The 20,994-nt window shown below is 35.2% G+C and overlaps 1 protein-coding gene across 3 annotated transcripts in view; it reads left to right on the forward strand.

Annotated features, from left to right (window-relative positions):
* LOC149806646 (HAUS augmin-like complex subunit 3) overlaps window positions 1-20,994 on the forward strand; it is a 56,199-nt gene that overhangs the window by 23,858 nt on the left and 11,347 nt on the right. For all 3 annotated transcript variants that reach the window (XM_089956081.1, XM_089956090.1, XM_089956101.1), the window contains exons 6-10: window positions 7,857-8,096; window positions 11,392-11,534; window positions 11,747-11,881; window positions 14,154-14,337; window positions 17,058-17,210. In XM_089956081.1, coding sequence (XP_089812207.1) covers window positions 7,857-8,096; window positions 11,392-11,534; window positions 11,747-11,881; window positions 14,154-14,337; window positions 17,058-17,210 — 855 coding nt within the window. The remainder of the gene's footprint in view (window positions 1-7,856; window positions 8,097-11,391; window positions 11,535-11,746; window positions 11,882-14,153; window positions 14,338-17,057; window positions 17,211-20,994) is intronic.

A 20,994-nucleotide genomic window follows, 5' to 3' on the forward strand; every position in this document is an offset into this window, starting at 1 on the left:
TGCTGGCTCAATTACACCCCTATTTCAGTTCACTCATCCAGAAGGTCAGTATTACAATGAGGTATGATCATTCCTGTTTGAGTGGTGCAACCATGGTTGGCTCATGACATGAATTCACTGGAGAGACCCCAACCTGAAGTCACATTCCCGATATTGTCAGACATCTCCTTTGTGGTGACTTACCTCGTTAGACACGGGGCACCAAATTGCTCATCTTGTGCAATTTGGTATAGCAGTTTCTTCATTGGTGCTGCCAACTTCAGATCAGTGTACATATTAGACAATTTCCAGCATTGCTAAGAGTCCTGACTGACAGTCTCACCCAAAATGGTCAGGTTATCTGTATAGAAAGGTCCCTTCAGCCGTTGGTTTTTCATCAGATTCATCAGACCTGTTAGACTTACTAGCTAATTTTGATTTTAAAAGATCAAAGTCTCTCACTCTGTTTCCAAAATGGAATCTTTCTTGAGTCTTAACATGGCTGAATTCAGAAAAATTTGAATTTTAGTCCAGACCCATGCTGAAGCTGTTATCATACAAAACCAGTTTTTGTATAGCATTAGATGAGAGAGTTACGTGCCCTTTCCGTCTATCAGTATGATTGTATGGTTCAGTGATCCTTATTACTGTCAGTCAGCAGTCAGAGCTGTCATATGTTCCCTCATATGTATAGATAAGTCGAGAACAGCAGCCATGCAAGATACTTTCCATACTTTTGAACATTACATAAAGCTTGGAGAGACAAGTTTGTGACAACCGCGAATGAATATTTCTTCCTGTGAAGGTGGGAAAGCAGGATATCTCATCTGTAGTCCTATCTTTATGGCTTAACTGGATTATATGCTTGGCATACTCTGAAGTGTCATTGTGACCTCATGAAAATTTCAAATCATGTAATTAGAGCATTGTTTGAGAGCCTCGTGTTTGAATACAGCTTAAGCTGTTGGCCAATGTGCAGAGTCAACCTTCTTGAGTTTTTGTCTCAGGGATTTAGCTCAGCAGAGACATTATCTGAATCTGGTCAGACTTGATGTTGCGTCACAGACCACCAACAGACCCAATTAAACAAACACAGCCTCTTAACTTTGCTGGATTAGCCAGTGAATTCTGACAGTAAGATCTCAGTGATTATCTTCATAACCCGATAGAGTTGTCATGGATCATGTAACCATTGGCTGTGTTGCTTTAAGTAGGGGTGTGTTATTGTTTACATAGGGAATCTAATCCTTCTTCCCTTGGAGAATACCCTGAGGTATAGGTATAGGTGCTCTCCTAAGGTTAATATAGTCAGGGAATGCTTGCAATGGAGGAAACACTTTTTTTTTTAGCAAATTATGTTTCTTTAAGAATGCTTACTTGATGACATTACTTAAAAACCCACCTAACAACCCTGCTCTGTGAGCATCCTGTTATGACTCTGTGGTTATAAGCTTAGTAACAGAAAGAAGCAAAACCAGTAAGTTTTGTAAAACTTAACAAATAATTTAACTATCAAAGTTATAAATGAAAATTTAAGAAGAACTTACAGTATTATAAATTGAATTGAAAATAATCCTAAAAGTTTTTATTCAGGTCCAAAAGAATCAAATACTCTGAATGATTCTCGAATGTATGTATTACACTGGCATTGTCCAGAACTCCCTTGAATAATTCACAGTAGTCCCAGAATAATGTTCTGATCGGGTGAGCACTTTGTAATTCCAATGAACAATCCTAACAAATTTCTCTGCTTGAATTATCTGAACACAACATTAAACACATCCTCAGGCAGGCTTTAACATATCAAATAACTTCCAGCCCCTTCACAGCAGCAGATGATTGACTGGATTTTTGAAGCCAGTTAAGAATTAAAGAAGAAAAAGGACATGATAATCAGTAGCTTCAAAGTTACTGGCCTTTCAAATGTAATAAATGGTAGAGAGGACCACTACATAAGGAGTGACAATGCAGCTCCACTGGAATGTCTTTCTAGTGACGAAAAATGTGAATGGTTTGAGGGTTTTGAGCTGGAAGACTTGTAAAACTCTTGAAAATTGTGAATGTTTCCTTGCATCATGTTTTGTGCATTTGTCCAACGGTGGATCACAAATTATATCCCTGAAAATAACGTGTTTATAATGCAAATTTTTTTTTTATACATGTTACTTTGTTGTTCTCTGTCTCTCTCTCTCAAACTCATTTGCCATTTTTTATCAACTGGCTTCTCAGAACAAGTATCAGTAGATTAATATTGTTCTTGAGATAATGAACTTGTACACATTTTCAATACCCCATGGGTAGCCTCATTTTACTACGTAGAGCCTCCTTAATTTGATCTGTATAGGTGAATCTGGTCTTCTATCAATTATTTACTGGAAAAAACCAAGCGAAAGGTCAAGTGTATTTAATTAGCATGTATAGTGCCTCTGCATAGCCATGTGGCACAGTGACAATGCATCTCATAATTACAACCAAAATGATTTATTTATTCAGGTTTTAATTGCCAATGGAATATAATAGTGCCCTTGTAGTGTATAAATAAGGAATAACATGACTAACAGGTAACTGAACAATAAAGATTATTCTCTCTATCTCTCTCTCTCTCTCTCTCTCTCTCTCTCTCTCTCTCTCATAACAGCCATCAGAATCTTGAGAGCAGAATTAGACAGATTTTGTACATTAGTTTTGTATGTTAGGTTGTCGAGTGTCGTGTGTTCTGCGTGCCTTGTCTGGATATAATCCATTTTTTTTGTACACGGTCATTACCACAAAATGATAATTATTTATTTTACATATAATTTTTTGTATACTGAAATTAATGATTATTATTTGGTGTACTAAACATAACATGAAATACGGTACTTGAGAAGTACCCTCTTGAATCAAGTTGATATCTTTTGCAATATTTGAAGCATTCATTTTCTATGCTTAGACAGTTAGCATATCCAGTAACTCGCTTCCCTCATTATTTTGGGGGGACCAAGTCATCTAAAGCACTCACCTTTACTGATCACTGTCATCTCACCTCTGTCCCTGCGGGTTTTAGTCTCCAGCTCAGCGAGAAACTTTGCCAGCATCTTCCCTTTGGTAGGTGGTTTTTGGCAGTTTTCCCAGGTTCTTCCTACACCAGTTATACTGGCCGCCATGTATAGCCTATCTTGTTAAAAATTGGCATTAAACCAATGGCGACAACAGCATTGTTTTAGGTACCCTATGCTCTTGTATTTTTATGTCTGCAACTGACACTGGTGATGCAAAACAGCTATTTACAGCAGTATTCTGGAATTCCAGTAACAGGAACATTTGCAGTTGGAAAGTCTTCATTCAAAATGTCTACATTGAGATCCAACAAGCCAGAAAGATCTCCACTGCCATTCATATTTCAATGCAGAATGCTTGAAATGGATGAGTTTTGACAACCTTCCCTGATGCTTGAAACGGATGAGTTTTGACAACCTTCCCTGATGCTTGAAATAGATGAGTTTTGAAAGCCTGCCTGGATGCTACAGCTCAGGCAGTGACCTGTGAACAATTTGCTTATGCTATAAGTCATTTAGTTTATATTAAGTGAATTTTAAGTGACTTAGAAGGGACTCTGAAGGGACTCACTCTGATCCATCTTAAACACTCTTAACCGTTTCAGATTTACTTTATAACAACTTTGCATAAGGCATCTAAAACAAAAAAGGACAAATAAATGAACCATTGACAATTTTCTTATGCGAATATACATGTAACCTTCAGGAAGCACTATGGGGGAGTTATGCTTTGTTCCATTTTTGGCACAGGTGTGAATTATTGTCACAACATTTTGTCTTTTGCAATATAGAATAGAGAATGTCACTTTAGGATTTTTTAACTTCCAGTTTTGATGAAAACATTTTGTAAATTATATCTCTCAGGGATGGTCCTGTCTTTTAAAACATTGTCGCCAAAAATATTGCCAACCTCAATATTTTGTCGCCAGGGCAAGTAGTGAATATTTTTCCATGTCTATTAACGTAATAGGCAATGAAAAGTCTATTAATGTTATAGCAATGAAAATTGCAAAAGATGGGATAGTTATTACTTTATTAACAACAAGCAATACAGCTATAATATTACATAAAAATCATTACGTGTCTGTTTTGTACTATTAAAATGTTGTAGAATGTCACATGATCCATCACAATTTTAGGGCTGCCAACTTGTTGAATGCATACGATGAGAGTTGGGTGGCACCCTGAAATGGAAATAATCATTAATTTTTTATGCCATAAATATTTCATTTATAATTATGCATGTTCTGATTTTTATATATATATATATATATATATATATATATATATATATATATATATATATATATATATATATATATATATTAGCAAGAAGTTGGCATTAATGTAGCAATCACAGTTTACTACAGATGTAACATCACAATAAATATTTTAAGGTTGTACACGTTTTTTACCATGTTACTGTAATTTAAATCCATAGATATTAGTTAACAAGCTATAATATAATATTCTCAATACCTATGCGATACACAACTGGTGCAGCTTTGGAATAATTGTGGTGGTAGTAAGCTGCAAAGAAAGTGTTCCTCATGCCACTGATAATGGCACTTTTACTTTTACTAATAGCAGCGATCTTCGCTACTTCCATGGTCTTTGCATCCCACATCATTGTTAGTGCATAGGTATGACTGTTGTCACCTGAAAAACAATGCATTATCAAATATAAAATATCTACTTTCCTGACATCTACAGTATCTCACTAATTTTTTAAAATAGAAATATTGGATATTAAACAAATCTATATTGTGTATAGTATTTTCCAAATAATAGTTTTGTAAGGTCCTTTAGTTAATGACATGTTAATTATAAAAACCTATGATCATACTTTGCAATGTAAGATAATTGATGTATAATGCGACCATTGATTTCATGCATTCAGTAATTAAATGCCCCCCCCCCCCCCTTTTATGACTAGCTCCACAAAGTACATCTCCTTCAACCAGGGCTTTCTGAAATTTATTTTTGCCGCGCTTTAACATGCTTTGGTTGTAGTGAATTGCTTCCTAAATCCCAAGAATGATCACTTTGAGTCAACACCTGGCATTAATGTACCATATATATATACATACATACATACATACATACATACATATATATATATATATATACAGTAATACCTCGAATATTCGCAAGGTTAGGTTCCAGAACCAGTCACAGATCAGGAGGAATCGCGAATGTTTGGTACGAGTCACTAAAAATGCTAATAAATGCTTATTTCTAGGGTTTAAACCCTAAATATGACCCAAATCATGCTCCCAAAGCACTTTAATTTCATTTAAAAGTTAGCTTAATACATTACCCTTAAAAAGAGAAATAAATGTTTGACGTAAAAATAGAGTACAGTATCGCCTAATGGGTATTTGCCACACTAGCGCATTTACAGTACGGTACATGTATACTAATATTACCCCTATACTAATTCATTGGCTGCTGTTTTCTTTTGCACTCACAGTAAGGTAAAACCAAGTAACGAATGGGACTGTAAACTTAATGACTGACGTTTTCTTTGTCATTGTCAGGAAGGTAAACTAGGTAAACTTCATATGTCACAGAAGTCATATAACGAAGGTACAATTCAGTAAAATAAAAAAAACATGTACGTAGAGGGTACCAATGAAAATTTCACGAATCCGTGAATTCGCGAATCCAGAAATGCGAATGCACGAGGTATTACTGTATGTGTGTGTGTATATATATATATATATATATATATATATATATATATATATATATATATATATATATATGTATGTATATATGTATATATATGTATGTATATATATATGTATGTGTGTATATATATATGTATGTGTGTGTATATATATATATATATATATATATATATATATATATATATATATATATATATAAAAGCATAAATTCATACCCATTTTAGGGAATTTTAGATATAACAAAAAAGGGCATGGTTTATTTGTCAATCAATTGTAAGTGCTTTCACTTGCTGTAGAACAGGCGGTTTCTTTGAAGTATGTCGAATAGGCTTAAGTCCAACCTTCAGCTATTGTATAGAATATGAAATGGGGATTCGTTGGAGGGGGGGCAAATAAGGCATGCCATAGGGAGAAACAGCATGTCATTTTTGAAAATTTCACGTGTATTGGAAAAATCGAGAATATTTAGTGAAAACAATGCTTAAATATGCCATAAAAAGCTTCCCGCTGGTAGGTCACAATCTGCCTGTTTTCGGATTCAATCTCCCGACTTGGCTTTTGAAAAGATTTATATTTTTCGTGACACATAGAATAACTGTACGGTATGGTATTAACTAAATTTATTCAATGACTATTTGAATTCTTTGGAAATTAATGAATTCTTTATGTACATTTGAAACTTCAACACAGAAGGGGCATTTTTCGTTCATTGGAACGTATTCGGATTTCTTGCAACTATTGGAATTGGTAGGACTTTTAGGAACTAGGAATTTATTCACCATGCTGTAAGTTAATTTAATTCTTTCATTCCTGTTTTTTGAGAAATAAATTATTTTTAGTTATGCAAAACTTGTTTGTTTTCCTATTTCTTGTTGCGTAGTTTAAGTGTCTGCAGTCGTAACATGGAATTGACGGCAAAAGGAAAAGATCAATGAGCAACATTAGCATATATTACTTACCCCACCTTGATTCATGTTTGATGACACACTCCTTCTTCAAAATATGACAGCCAGTTGTAAATGAATTGACGACTTGTGCCTTGATACATATATCACAGAACGTCTGCTTTAACTTTGTATCATATCTCAGTCACTGACACCCAAGTTTCCAGTTGTCTAGAAATTTTCGGGAACTTTTGACTGGTTCATCATGATGTGGGGATTCATTTGAAGCATTACTACTATCACTATTTGTAGATGATGTTGGACTGACAGGTTTAATATCAGGTTCAGTGACTGTTGTCTGTTGAATTTGCACTAAATCCAAATGCTGTTAATTTTTTAAACTTACTGTTAGGATGAGATGATGAACATGCAACGTCTAACTTAACGTTTACCCATGATAATGTTGCACTCTCGACAGTATATAATTGTGATTGAGATTTTTTTCATTTGACTTGTATTTATACACAGCAATAGGTACTTCAGAGGTAATCAGTTTTCTCTCAAGTTTCATCAAAACTATTTTATAGGTATTTTAAAATAAAAAAACAGAAGGATTAGCCGTTCAGTTAATTGTAGCTGTTTCTGTTCGTGTCTTCAGAGGTCAGTCGATTGTAGGAATAGTCTGGTAGCATGATTGAGCTTATCACAGCATACAGTAATCAAGCCAGATGTTAACATAAGCTGATTATGATGTAACAGTGCACTGTAAAGATGGGTTTGTCAATACGAATAAAGGATTTGTTTATGTAACAGATAGATTCCAGTGCATTGTGTAGCCATGTTTGTGGCTTCCCTTCATTGTCTCTTTGAATTTCTCCATTCCAAATCCATTACTGTATGTACAAATTAAACAACCAAAAAGGCTGTCAATAAAAAATCGCCAAATGGTATATTTTGTCGCCAGTAAGGAAATAAAATTGAAGTTTGCGACATTGGTGAAGCCCAGGACAATCCCTGTCTCTGCATCCTTTCCAGGGTAAAAGATTTAAACTGAATGAGTTTTATAAATTTAACTTCACAAATGGGCTTCGTAATTTGTCATTTTTTATGTCAAATATTTAGAGATAACTTTGCAGTTCTGCTTTAAAAGCAGTCAGAAGTGTCAAAGTTGAGACCTTAACCCTATGTGCTCCCTTAACATGATTTTTTTACAACATAACTACAGCACATGCATTTATGACAGATATGTTTCTCTGTTACAGTTTAACAATGCCCTTGAACAGCTGATGTACTCAGTTGGCAACCTGAATTCATTATACCAGAAATCACAGACATCAGCAGTTACAGACGAGACTGGTTCACACACAAAGTCCATATCTGGTCAGACTGGTTCTCAGGGAATGGCAATGTTTTTGTCACATGTGCCTCTACAAGACTACTGCAGCATGGAGGAAAAATTCTCCATGGAACTCACATCATTTACCAAAAAGCAGTTTTTCGAGGTTTGTAATTTTCAGTCATTTTTAATTAATTTAGTTTTCCTCCCACTGTGAAGGTAGAAGGGGGCATTTTGTCTTGCTGCTCTCTATCCATAAGTCTCTGAAAATCTGTTAGCATGATAGCACAAAACTCAGAGCCTTGAAATTTGATATGCTTTATTAAGGTTATAAGTAGATTAGAACTTAAGACCATTATATCAGTTTTTCATTTTTTAATATGTTTTTATATGCCAACCATAAGGTATGTTATGATGCTGTCCATCTGTTTGTCTGTTACCGGTTTAATTTTTGCAAAACTTTAGGTGTCTCCATCTGCAGTTACCAATCTTTATAGATGGCTTGCATTTGGGGTTAGGAAGAACTATCAATTTAGGCTAAAAGTTCAATTTTTATTGTGAATAAAAGAAGGAAAATAGTTTCTGCCCAATTTGGCACCAACTACAGTCAAGAAAAGTTTGTGAACAGTTCGCAAATTGGAACATTTCTGTGTGGGAATTTTTGATTGCCCACGGGCTGCACCACCTTATTATCTCTCATGACACCTTGTGATGCCAATCATTTTGCAGGCCACATAATACTGCTTCGCAGGCCACATGCGGCCCATGGGCCATGTGTTTGAGAATCCTGATCTACATTTACCAAATTTTGTGGATGGCTTGCATGTATGGTGAGGAAAAATGCTAAAATCTGTGGATCAAAAGGTCAGAGTCATTTTGAAAACAGAAAAATGGTTTCTGCACAATAGCTGGCAGTCTTCATGATTTGTGGGTTCCCTAGACTTGTGGGTAGCTTGTACATAGTGATTTTGGATTGAGAAGCACAAAGGTCATACTCGCTGAGTGAAATCATAAAAATTGTTTCTGCATAATAACATTAGTTCTGCATGACATACCTCAACCAGACTTTGTGGATCACTTCAACTTGGAGAAAAGATAAAGGTTTTATTTTGGATTCAAAAGTTCAGGGTTGGTAACTGAAAGAAGAAAATAGATTTCCACATAGTTACATTTGTTCTACATCACAGACTTATCCCAAACATTGTGGATGGCTTTCACTTCAGGTAAGAAGCTTATCAATTTTGGTGTGATAATGTAAAAAATCAGGATCACTCTGACTGAAAGAATGTGCCTTTTGAAAAATTTAAATTATCTACTTAGAGTATTATTATACATGAGGTTTGTATACCTGAGCAAAATCCACTTGTGGTAGACATGAAAATTAGTAGGTTTATTTATTAGCCATATTAAAATGACCAGCTTAGATAATCAGGCCATTACAGCAATTTATTTTAAAAAAATTAAAACTGTTAAAATTGTTCTTTACTTTTTAGCAAACTGTTCTCAGAATTAATGAGCAAGAACAAATTAAATCATTTATCACCATGTTTTTATTCATATGACCTGATTAGATTTTCAGATTTGAATATTTTTACACATTTTTGAACTTTTGGATTTGTATCTTGTTTGGCAAAACCTTGTTATCGCAATTAACCAAAAAAATTTGAAGCAGTGAAATAAAATTTTGTCTGCTTCTTTGTATTCATATTAAGATTACCTGAGTTGATCTTGGGGATATTGTACCATTCTGTTCAATTCTTGGATACATTTTAGAAACACAGAAATACATGATAATATGCTCTGTGCTAGTTTGCTGCAAAGATATAAACTATTATATGAAATTAGGATCTCTTATCCTTCTGGTGTATGATTAAGCTTGCGACAAATTTATGCTTGAATCTGACTTGAACATATTCCAAGCCATTTTGGTTTCCTGGTTAGAGAAAAGGAAATTAATTACCATGTGAAATTGTTACATGTATGATTTTTTCATAGGTAAACATTTTCTTGTACTTAATTTTCTTGTATATTGTGTATTCAGTTGCAAACAGCATTGTTCCAGGTCTCCTAAAATTATAGCTGCTTACTGCTGATATTTCACTCTCGTTTCTATGGATTGTCTCATGGATATACTGGTTATGATTCCATGTCTCTGTTATTTGGGCAGCTTCTTTTTCTGCGGAGATTTTGCATGCCTAAGTTGTATTCATTTATTAGACTCATTAGTTCTGTCACAGAAGTGATAAACAATGATATATTGTATTCAGTTTAAGTATCTGTATGATTTTGAGTGTACTCATTAAGGCAAACTATTGGAAGGTGTTGCAGGGCTTGGAGGGGCCTCGAGTGGCTGAGTAGTCTAAAGCGCTCACCCTTACGGATCACTGCCATCTCACCTCTATCTGTGTGGGTTTGAGTCTCGGATTCGGCCAATGTAGGTATGTGAGAAAGCTTGCCAGTAGCTTCTCGAGGGTCGGTGGTTCTTTCTGGGCTTTTCCCGGGTTCTTCCTCCACCATTAATACTGGCCGCCATGTATAGCCTATCGTGTGCTGAAAAATGGCGTTAAACCCCAAAACAACAACAACAACAACAACAACAACAAAAGCAGGGCTTGGAGCTGACTGGAAAGATGTAGCAGGGTTAGAAAACTTGATCACTGTCATTAGAAAGGTGAAGAAGGGCCAGAAAGCAGTATTGGACTCCATTGGAAATGTGTAGCAGGGCCTAGAAACTATATTGGACTCCACTGAAAAGATATTGTAATGCTAGGAAACTGTAGCGGGGTCATTAGGAAGATGCAGCAGAGCTAGGTGTACAAGGGATAGGAAGTTGTTTCATGGTTATTAGGAATGTTTAGCAGAGCCTGGAAACTGTATTGGACTCTACTGAAAAGAGATTATAGGGCTAGGAAGGTGTAGCAGGGTCATTACAAAGGTTACCAGGGTTAGGAATCTGTAGCAGGGTCATTGGGAAAGTTTGGCAGGATCATTAGGAAGGTGTAGCAGGGTCATTAGGAGATGTAGGTTATTCGGAATGTGTAGCAGGGCAAGGAAGTTGTAGCAGGGCTGTGACACTGTTTCAGCATGTTAGTTGACATGAAGCTGAGTAGGACTGATATGAAGAGAGAACACTGCCTTTTCCAGATATTACTAACTTACTTGGGGATTGATACTCAGCTAAGAGTAGCGCAAGAAAATGCACACCATTATATAAGTTTTTAAGTGTTTTTTTTTTAATTGCTTGGACCCTTGGCTATGTAAAAATATCAGTGTTGATAAAAGTTTAATGTTCCAAAATTTCACAAATGATCATCCTTAAGTAGGAAAAACAATAGAGAATTTAATGTGCTGGTGTATTATGAGTGACAGATCTTGATCTATACTGTTCCACAGTTGGTGTGCATTAAACATGAACAGGTACTGCATAATCAGCTCATCTGCTATCCATTTTCCCTGTTCAGGGTATAGCCAGTGTGGTGGGGCATGAGGACAGCTCCCAGTATGAGATTTTAGAAGTTAGTGATCCCGAGAGTCTCCTTGTTCGTGGAGAGAAGGAAGAGGCCAATTTGAGAAAATGTAAAGAACTGGCCAGGCTACAGGCTTTGTGAGTACATGATTATTGTCTTTAGATTTTGGTCGAAATGTATATTTTTTTTTATCAGAAGTTGAAATTGAAGATATGAGACTGTTTGTAATTGATCAAATGGGTATGTGATAAATGTTACATAATTTTTATAAGAAGTTTAGAAGTCAAAAATGAAAAATTATATTATTTGTAATTGATAATTTCTGTTAATGGCAATCATGTATTTTTAGGTATCCTAAATGTGAATCTGAAAGGATTGATGCTATGTGTCGGATGAAGCAAACTAAGGCTTCGTTACAAGTTCATGAAGATAGCCTCAGCAAACTGAAGTCAGGAACTTTCCCAACTGATGTCAGTTATCTCAGGTAATTTTAATATTTATTGTATCAGAGACACAACCTGATATACATAGAGCATGATACGTGACGTCCCTATATTGCAGTTTTATTTTTGAACCTCCATTGTATCCCCCAGTAGTGTATAATTGAGGGTTAAAAAAAACTTGGTGTCAGAACTGGGGGTCAAATAAAAAATGGGGGGGGGTCAAAAAATGTACTTTTCATTTCACCTGTACTTTTTCAGCTTGAAATAAGATATTGCAGCTTGCACAACATACTCTCCCTCTCACTAAAATACAAATAAACCAACATGCACAATTAACAAACAAATGCATTGTCCATTCAGAGAATAATCTATTCATTTTTCTTTTACTTTAAAGTCATACTTTTAACAGTCTCCTTATAGTCTTTTTGTAGCAGTATTATAGACCAACACATTACATATAAGCCAATACAGATAGCCAATTAATTCTTTTTAATTAAATGGCAGTTAATTTACTGCCTGTCATAAAATGTTGCTATCATCGGATTCATTGTACTTCGTCCTAGAACACATTTATCCAAGAATCAAAAAGGCTAATGATTAATCTTCTTTCTAGTAAGTTACATTTGAACTTTAAGATCTTTCTTTCATTGCAGCAAAGTTAAAAGCCAACAGAATCTGCAATGACCCCCTGACTTTGTAATCCAAATAACGCATTTGTCTCTGCAAGTTTACTGATTTCTTTTTTGTAAAATAATGTCTTGGGTCAAAATGTGTTCTCCAGATATCTTATGGTAAACAAGGGTAGATTTTTAAAATTTTTAAACTCTGTCACAAAAGGATTATTCACTTTTGCAGTCTTCACAATCATGCGATCAGAAGTCACACCGGTAATCTAATGGATGTGCCGTATTTCAGTCAAGGGAATTATTTTCTCCGTTGTTCATTAAAGTTAGATCCACATTTACTCTTTTGTGTCCTGCTTCTTTCACTTCGCTAATGATTCTTAGTCAAAGCCATTTTAATTGGGTGATCACTTTCCAGTACAGCAACCATTGATGTTAAACATCTGCATGACATCTTGATGAGCTTGATGGAAATCATGTGAGAGCTCATGAAATTAGGGGAAGCTACTCTGTCATAACATTGCCTATGCTACTCTGGTTCCCTGTTTCGTATGCTGCCTGTGTTGCACTCCGCTGTATGAATAGCGAAGTGCAACCTAGGGAGCATGCAAAACAGGGAACCAGACTATGCCTGTGCTCGAAGTATACATTACATGATGCCATCCCTCATCCAAAGCATTGGATATTAAATAAATCCTGATTGATTTATGCGAATCCTTTGCGTAAAACAAAATGCACAGCAATAAAATGTGTGCATCAGTTTTCTCCATTGTGCATGAGGAAACACTGCACCTCTCCTTCGTTTGGCTATGTTAAGCTATCAGCCTTTGAAGTGTCTCCTTATTGCATCTGAAAATTTTAAAGGCTTTTGTGTGGATTTTGATTGCCCACTAGTTTGTTTGTTTGTTTTCCAGTAAAAAATCAAAAAGAATTTGGACGAAAAAATTCATTAAGATAGCTATTTTTGTTTCAGGGGTTTCTCTGTAATATTTTTGTTTCAGTTTAGTTGGGTGGTATTTTTAGAGTTCCTGACAGAACAGGTTCCCTGTCTGTGATCTTGAGAGCACAGTGGTGTCCAACATACTTTGATTTCTGTATTTTTATTTTGAACCCTTGATGATGGGAAGTTAGACATATGTCACTTTTCCAATCACTGGCAACATTGCTAGCTTTGACGACAGTTAAGGTTTTGGTCAGAGATTGTCATTTCCACATGTTTCCTTAACTCCTTAATAAATTCTCTTTGTACTTGGCATGAATCATTATGAAGCTAAAACAATTCATCATTTAAAATACTCACCTGTCCTTTTCCCCTTCCAGTCAAGGTCAGAAATTTTACAGATATGCTTTCCTCCTTATGGACTCGACATACAGACCCTGGTAGTTGTTGGAATATTTACTGGTTCTGGCTTGTGCTTTAAGGAGTCAAAGAGTATCAAAGATTGCAGTATCTTCAGGTTCTTTGGTTTATTAACCTGTCCTACTCCCTCATGTAACCATGGAGAACACTTCATTTAATTTTGGAGAATTTGTACAGTAAATTAAAATGTTAAGTGTAAATTTCAAATATTACACTGTATATAACTGAAATCCTTGTAGTGGTGGAGGAAGCATGTTAATATTTTAGGAAATTCAACCATCAGGCATATCTATGTGCTTCCATTGCATCTTAATCAACCTCATTTATTAGGGCCAGGTTGCAAGAGAGTCAGAATGGGTTACAGTCAGTTACAAGAGACCTAGTGAGGTTGGCTGAAAATGAGGTGCCCCGTCTGATTCTGGATAGCAAGAGTTCACAGGTGTTGCGAATCTTAACGGGGGACTACAACCTAAAACTTGCCAGACAAGAGTACTTTACAAACAATCAGGATCAAGTAAGTAGTTTGGGGTCAAGGGATAGGGTACCAGGTGAGTTGTAGGGCATAAGGACAGGGGATAGGGAACCAGCTTCAAATTTCGGCTACACTGTTTAATGCAGTTAAAAAATTATAGTTTAAAATAAATACATCCAAATTGTATGTGTGGTAATAGTGATATAGATATATACTATGTGTATTTCCAATGATTCACTACCCAAACTACAATTGCAACATGATATTGTGTAATTTATGTCTGATTTTTACTCTGTCCTTGTTAATATCATGCATGCATGCCAACCATTACGCTTTTGGAGTAATCATTGCGCCTTTTTTGACTAAATTACACCTTACTTGTAAATGTATTCAGATAACGCTTTTTCGATATATTCCCCTCCAAACAAAATTAATAATTTGTTATCTCATTTTTGTTAACATTCCATTAATCCTACAGATCGTGTTCTAGAAAAGACGGCTTCTATGTAAATATGATATAAGAGTATGCTTGTCCATAGACTTGCATGCACTTTCCTAACAGTATTATGTTCTATTTATAGCAGCTACCCTATTTTCCAAGAAACAGGCTGGTTCTACTTTCAAACTTTTGAACTATGGTTTCTATTTATAGCAGTTGTATGGCTTAGTTAGGAGAGAACAGACTGGTTTTCTAAGATGTAATCTTTGCTCGCAAATTCTTTGTTCAAATTCATATCTGGTACAGAACCAGTCTGTAGGTATTTGGCACTAAAAGTCAAGTCAGATTTATTCTAGTGGATGTGTGTTAGAGCAGAAATGTTTTTCAAATAATTTCACAAATGGAATAGAAAAGACAAAAAATCGATTCAGAGATGAATACATGAATTACATTATACAGCGTTCCATTCTAGGGCAGCTTCATGTCCCTTGCAGGCTGCGTGGAAAGGGTTTTAATATTGGTCATGGTGATAAAACAAAGAAATCTCGAATTAGCTCTTTTTACTAACTCCAATACTAAGTTAACTTCTTTTTTTTTACAGCAGAACTAAATTGTGGATACGAATTTTATAAATGCAGAGGCGTTATGTATTGAGTTCTTAATAGAACAAAGACTACCTCTAGCGGTAGAAGACTACATTGTTCCTTTGTTCAAACAGCTGTTTCCTGATTCCAAAGTTGCAGAAAATATGCATGTGCAAGAAGAAAATCGTCTAATATTGTTAGATGTTTAGCAGAAGATACTTCACTTAAAATTGCAGAAGCCATGAAAATTGGTCCGTTTACTATTGCAACAGACAGGAGTAGTGGATTATGACAACAAGTTGTACCCAGTCTTTTCTTTCATTACCAGAACTAACAGTAGATTCCACTGGAGAGAAGTAAAAAATTATTTGCTTGATAATGTTTTGAATAAACATAAGTTGGTAGAATTGTATGGGGGCTTTTCAGCAGATGCTGCATCAGTGATGACTGGAATTCATAAAGGAGTTGCATTCTTTATTTTGAAAAATGTCTCCATCATTGTTCATATCAGGTTGTCTCTGTAATATGATGCACCATGCTGCAGAAAGGCTGTTGATAAATTAGAAGGAGAACTCATGAAGTATCAAGTTGGCACTCTACTTGACAATGTACTTCATGCAGACAGAGTTGATTTTGTTCATCTTATTTTCCAGCTAAAAGACCCAATAACTGGAAGATATAAATTTCCTCTTCTTTGTCAGGTTATGAAAGGAATATTGGTTCTTTACCATTCTAATGCTGACTGTGAGAGATTGTTCAGTATTGTTAACAAAAGTAAAACTGAATTGAGATCCATAACCCAGCACTTAGTGCTCTACTGGTGTGCAAAACATTTATAGTCTCAGCTGGTACAAAGTGTTTCGAAATGCAATATAAGAGTCTGCTGCTTTTTAAAGCTCAAAGTGTGATAATACAAAAACTTGAAGCAGTAATTGATGTTAAAGGTCCAGAGGGATAAATAAATCATTTTGTACATATGCTCATTGAATTTTTATCATATTATATGTGGATTATTCTTTTTCTGCCTAGATTACTCTTTTTGTCCACTTGGATTACACTTTTTCCTCACTAGGGGTTGGCATGTATGATCATGTTGTGATATTGTCCTCGATTCATCTGTTACCAGTTTTGTTTCACATAATAAGTTTACTCCTCCACCAACTACAGTTACCAAACTTTGGCTGGAATGGTCATGGGCAAGGGAAGAAGCCTATCAATTTCCAGACCTGCCAGTGCTGATGATTTTTCTTAAGTCTTATGGAAATGACCCTTAAAATATGGTCACACAAAATAAAAGCACAGATTGTGGAAATACGATTGTTTGTGGTAAAACCTGGGAAATTTTTTTTATTAAAATTTAATTCTATGCAAATTGCAAAACTGTTGAGCATCACCTATGAAAGATTTCTATTGGTTTTGGTGTCAAAAGGTACAGGATCATAGTCATTATTGGTTTAAAGAAAAATAAGTTTAGGAGAGTAACTTTTGTTCTAGAATAAGTTCCTGAACCAAACAAAATTTAGGGTACTATAGATACGTATAGATTATTGGGTCTGTAGGCCCAAGGTTGCAATCATGGTGAGTGTGACATGAAAATAATGTGTTCTGCACTCTAAGTTTTAAGACTACACATTTTGACCAAAGATACTGGTCACTGAGAACCATTGGTCAGTAATCTCTCATATATATATGGAGTGGGTATTTGATGTGTGCGATTCACAATAATCTTGTCGTGACAGGTAATCAGTCATTTGGTGCAGCAGAGATCACGAAATGAGTTTCTCACCATGGCCTATGAAGTAGAGTCCAGAAACCACAGAGAGATCAACCATCTTCTGACTGTTGTTCATCAAACATTGGAGACTCAGTTGGAAGCATTTAAAAAGAGATTGGTAAGTCCTATTTAGACACAATTACTGCCAAGCCCATGTTAGTGAGAAGTGAGACATAGGAGTCACTTTTCCAACGGCAGTGGTGGCAGTGTCAGCATTTTATTAAGTTTTAGTTAAGGTTTTTCATTTGCTTATATTTCCTAAACCACTTAATAAACTCGCATCATACTTGCCATGAATTATTATGTAGCTAAGACCATTCAGTCTTTTTTGCTATTTTTACCTTCAGGTTAACGTAATAGTCTTAGAACATTTGTGTTGTTTCATTTGCTTACATATCTGAGACCTGTTGATAGATTCTCATTGTATTTGGCATGAATCATTCTCAAAGACAATTTATACTATGATATGACTTGGAGTCAGGGTCACATGGAAAATTTGCATGATGGTTTTGGGTGAAGATTTTTCCATTGCTTCTATTTCCTAAAGCTCTTGAAAAGCCATGGTGACTGAGTAGTTAGTTTGCTGGGCTAGTGACCAAAAGGTGTGTTGTTTCAAATCTTGCCATCAGGTCAGTCTGGCTAGGCTAATACGATGTGTCCTTGTGTAAAGCAAATTCCTCAAATTGCTTTGGCACCTTAATTTGATGTGGTACCATAAAACACCCAACCAAACTAACCTAAACCTATGATGGATTTTCCTCATACACCTCTCCCTCGATAACTCACGCACAACGGGGTCCACAAACATAGACCACACTATAAGCGATGAGCGTTTTACCAAAGGACCTCCAAAAATTGAAAAAGAATCGCTTTGACATCGAGAAAACCATGGGGGGGGGGAGCGGCGTAAGGGAACTGGGCTGTTTAATGACCGAATTCTCATTTTACAATCACGTCGATAATAATTTGTAATAATGCGCTTTTTCTAATGGAGTTGTTTGTTATTCTGTTTAAATAACATTTTTTTCCTCAAAATATCCAACATATGAAAGATCGTTCCAACTGGTTTGAACAACCATCACGTGTACGTGAAAAATCTGTGTATTACATTACTGCTTTTTGTTTTCTTGATGAGTCTGGTTCCCGTATTGGTGTTTAATAGTATCTTGTCAAATCGGTAGTCCATAATTTGGGAACTAGACTAACTGTTGATACACCACCAAACAAAATTCCTTTTGTTTTCAAAAATGCGCGACATTTATTTCGTGACACGTCTACGTCAAAACTCAATTTTTTATTGTTCAATTAGTATAATGTTAATGTTTTGATTTCAGTGGAAGTAATAATGAAATTTCTTATCATCCCTGAGGATATCTCTAAATGCCAGTTCAAGAATTCTCTGAAATTCACTTGCCCACAATGGTCCATATCTGTGAAATCAAGCTCTATATTTTACGAAGTATTCATTTCGCTTGACTGCCTTGTTATCTTTGATCACAGTTATGAAAGAGTCGGTTAATTTAAGGTAGTTTCTGTTACATACTGAATAACTTTTATTACACTGTTTGATTGATCAAATGCAGTGAGTTCAGTGAGTTCACCGACATACGACCGAGGCCGCTAGATTTTAAGTTAGTCTGATTCTTGTGCCTTTTAACTTTTCTTTTATTCCACCTCCTTTTTTATTATTAAAAAGACATAACTAACGTGATAATACAAAGGAGGCCAGCTTTTAATTCAGTGCAACAATGCAACAAACACTTCCGCAAGTCAGTTATCAAAACACAGTCGGCACTAAATTAGGTTCTCAGAGAAACGCTAGCGGACATAGCTGTTACGGTAGATTGACGCATTTTACATTTAATTACAAGAGGACACATTGCATTTATGACGATTACACTTAAAATGAACTAAAAGATGGAACTAGAACACAAATTTCGATTGATAAAATAATTATTTAATTTGTATTTATTTATTAAAGTACTGCCTCCACTTGGCGTAAGTGACATTTTCATTAATAAAAATTTCCTTACATATTGTTAATTGCAGTGTACTTTAAATGTTGTTTGGAGTGATACATCAAAGTTTCCGTTATCAATTTTGATCATGATTTTCTTCAAGTTCAACAAATAGGGACAAATATTTTGGGTATTTTCAGGTTTAAAAAATGGAATCCATGCCTGACACTGCATTATAAGCAGGTTTGTGAGTTATCAGGGCGTGAGTTATTGGGGGAGTGGTGTACTTGGATTGAATCATTTGAAAGCTAATGTTGTTTTTTTGGTTTGTTATTCAATTTCAAAGATGACAGTGACATTACTAAATTGTTTATTAAGTTAATACAATTCTTGTTATGACATGTAGTTTGCCCTTTGACCCAGGGGTCAGTGTCACTTTAATAGAAAATTTTTGTCAGGTTTTAATTCAGGTTTTTTCCTATATTCATGCTTCGTAATCCTTTTGATCAATTTTCTTCATGCTTTGGATGAATCATTATGAAACAAAGGCAGTTTATTCTAACCTTTTGACCTTCAGGTCAAGGTTGCATGTTTCACAGCATTGCTTTGATCATAAACTTTTCATGTAGGCCCTGGCCTACTTGTTAGATTAAATTGCCTTTGCCTTTGCAGTGGCACTAGTTAGATTTGGGAGCATGGATTGTATTATACATCACTGATTTTCAACTCTTTCTATCAAGTTTTCATCCATTTTTAGCAACATAACTTTACGTGGGCTACTTATTTTGATACGAGTACAGGAGAAGCAGAAAATATGAGTTCATTGCCAGACAGTAAATCTTTGATTGCATGAAACATGCAAACATTCCCTTTTTTGATTATATGGTTCTTCACTTTAGTTGTTGTCAGTATTACAGTGAAAATACATGTATTGTGTGATGAATTGGAATATTTTTAGATGAGCAGGTAATGTCAGTCTTTAATTGCTTATAAATATCCTTCCAGTTACAGAGAAGAATAAGTACTTAAGTTGAAGTTATTAAAACATTTCATTAAGATTCTAATTAAATGTGCCATGTGGAAAATAACTTATTTTAACTTTCGATTACTTGCCATTGATGATGGATAGTTTCACCTAATGTTACGGCATTGCAGTATTTTTAAACTTTCAACAGTTCTTTCATTTAAGGTTGGTGGCCCTGACTGGGATCTCCAAACTCTTTCACCTCTGTAACAACCTTTCACCTACACCTGGGTCATTGAGATTACCTTTCGAGTATAATAGAATTAAATTTGTAATTCTGAGTTACATTTGCTAAGAGAATGATTACCGTATTTCATGTTATTTTTCGTACATGGAAAAATAATTATTAATTGAATGTACGAAAATTATATGTAAAATAAATAATTATCATTTTGTGGTAATTACCATGTACGAAAAATAAAGGGATCATACCTGACAAGGCCTGTGGAACACACGACACTCGACAACCTAAGGTACAAAACTAATATACAAAATCGGTCTCATTCTGCTCAAGAAAAATCTGTTGTTATTATGAGAGAGAGAGAGAGAGAGAGAGAGAGAGAGAGAGAGAGAAATAAGAAAATAATCTTTATTGTTCAGTTACCTGTCAGTTGTGTTATTCTTTATGTAAACACTACAAGGGCACTATTATATTCCATTGGCAATTAAAACCTGAATAAATAAATCGGTTTGGTTGTAATTAAGAGATCCATTGTCACTGCCACATGGCAATGCAGAGGTAATATACATGCTAATTAAATACACTTGACCTTTAGCTTGGTCTTTTCCAGTAAATACTGGATTGAAGACCAGATTCACCTCTACAGATCAAATTAAAGAGGCTCTATGTAGGGAAATGAGGCTACCCATGGGGTATTGAAAATGTGTATGACAAGTCTATTAGCTCAAGAAAAATATTA

Source organism: Sinohyriopsis cumingii, chromosome 1 (assembly GCF_028554795.1).
Source record: "Sinohyriopsis cumingii isolate HCF-2022 chromosome 1, ASM2855479v2, whole genome shotgun sequence".
Classification (NCBI taxonomy): Eukaryota; Metazoa; Mollusca; class Bivalvia; order Unionida; family Unionidae; genus Sinohyriopsis; species Sinohyriopsis cumingii.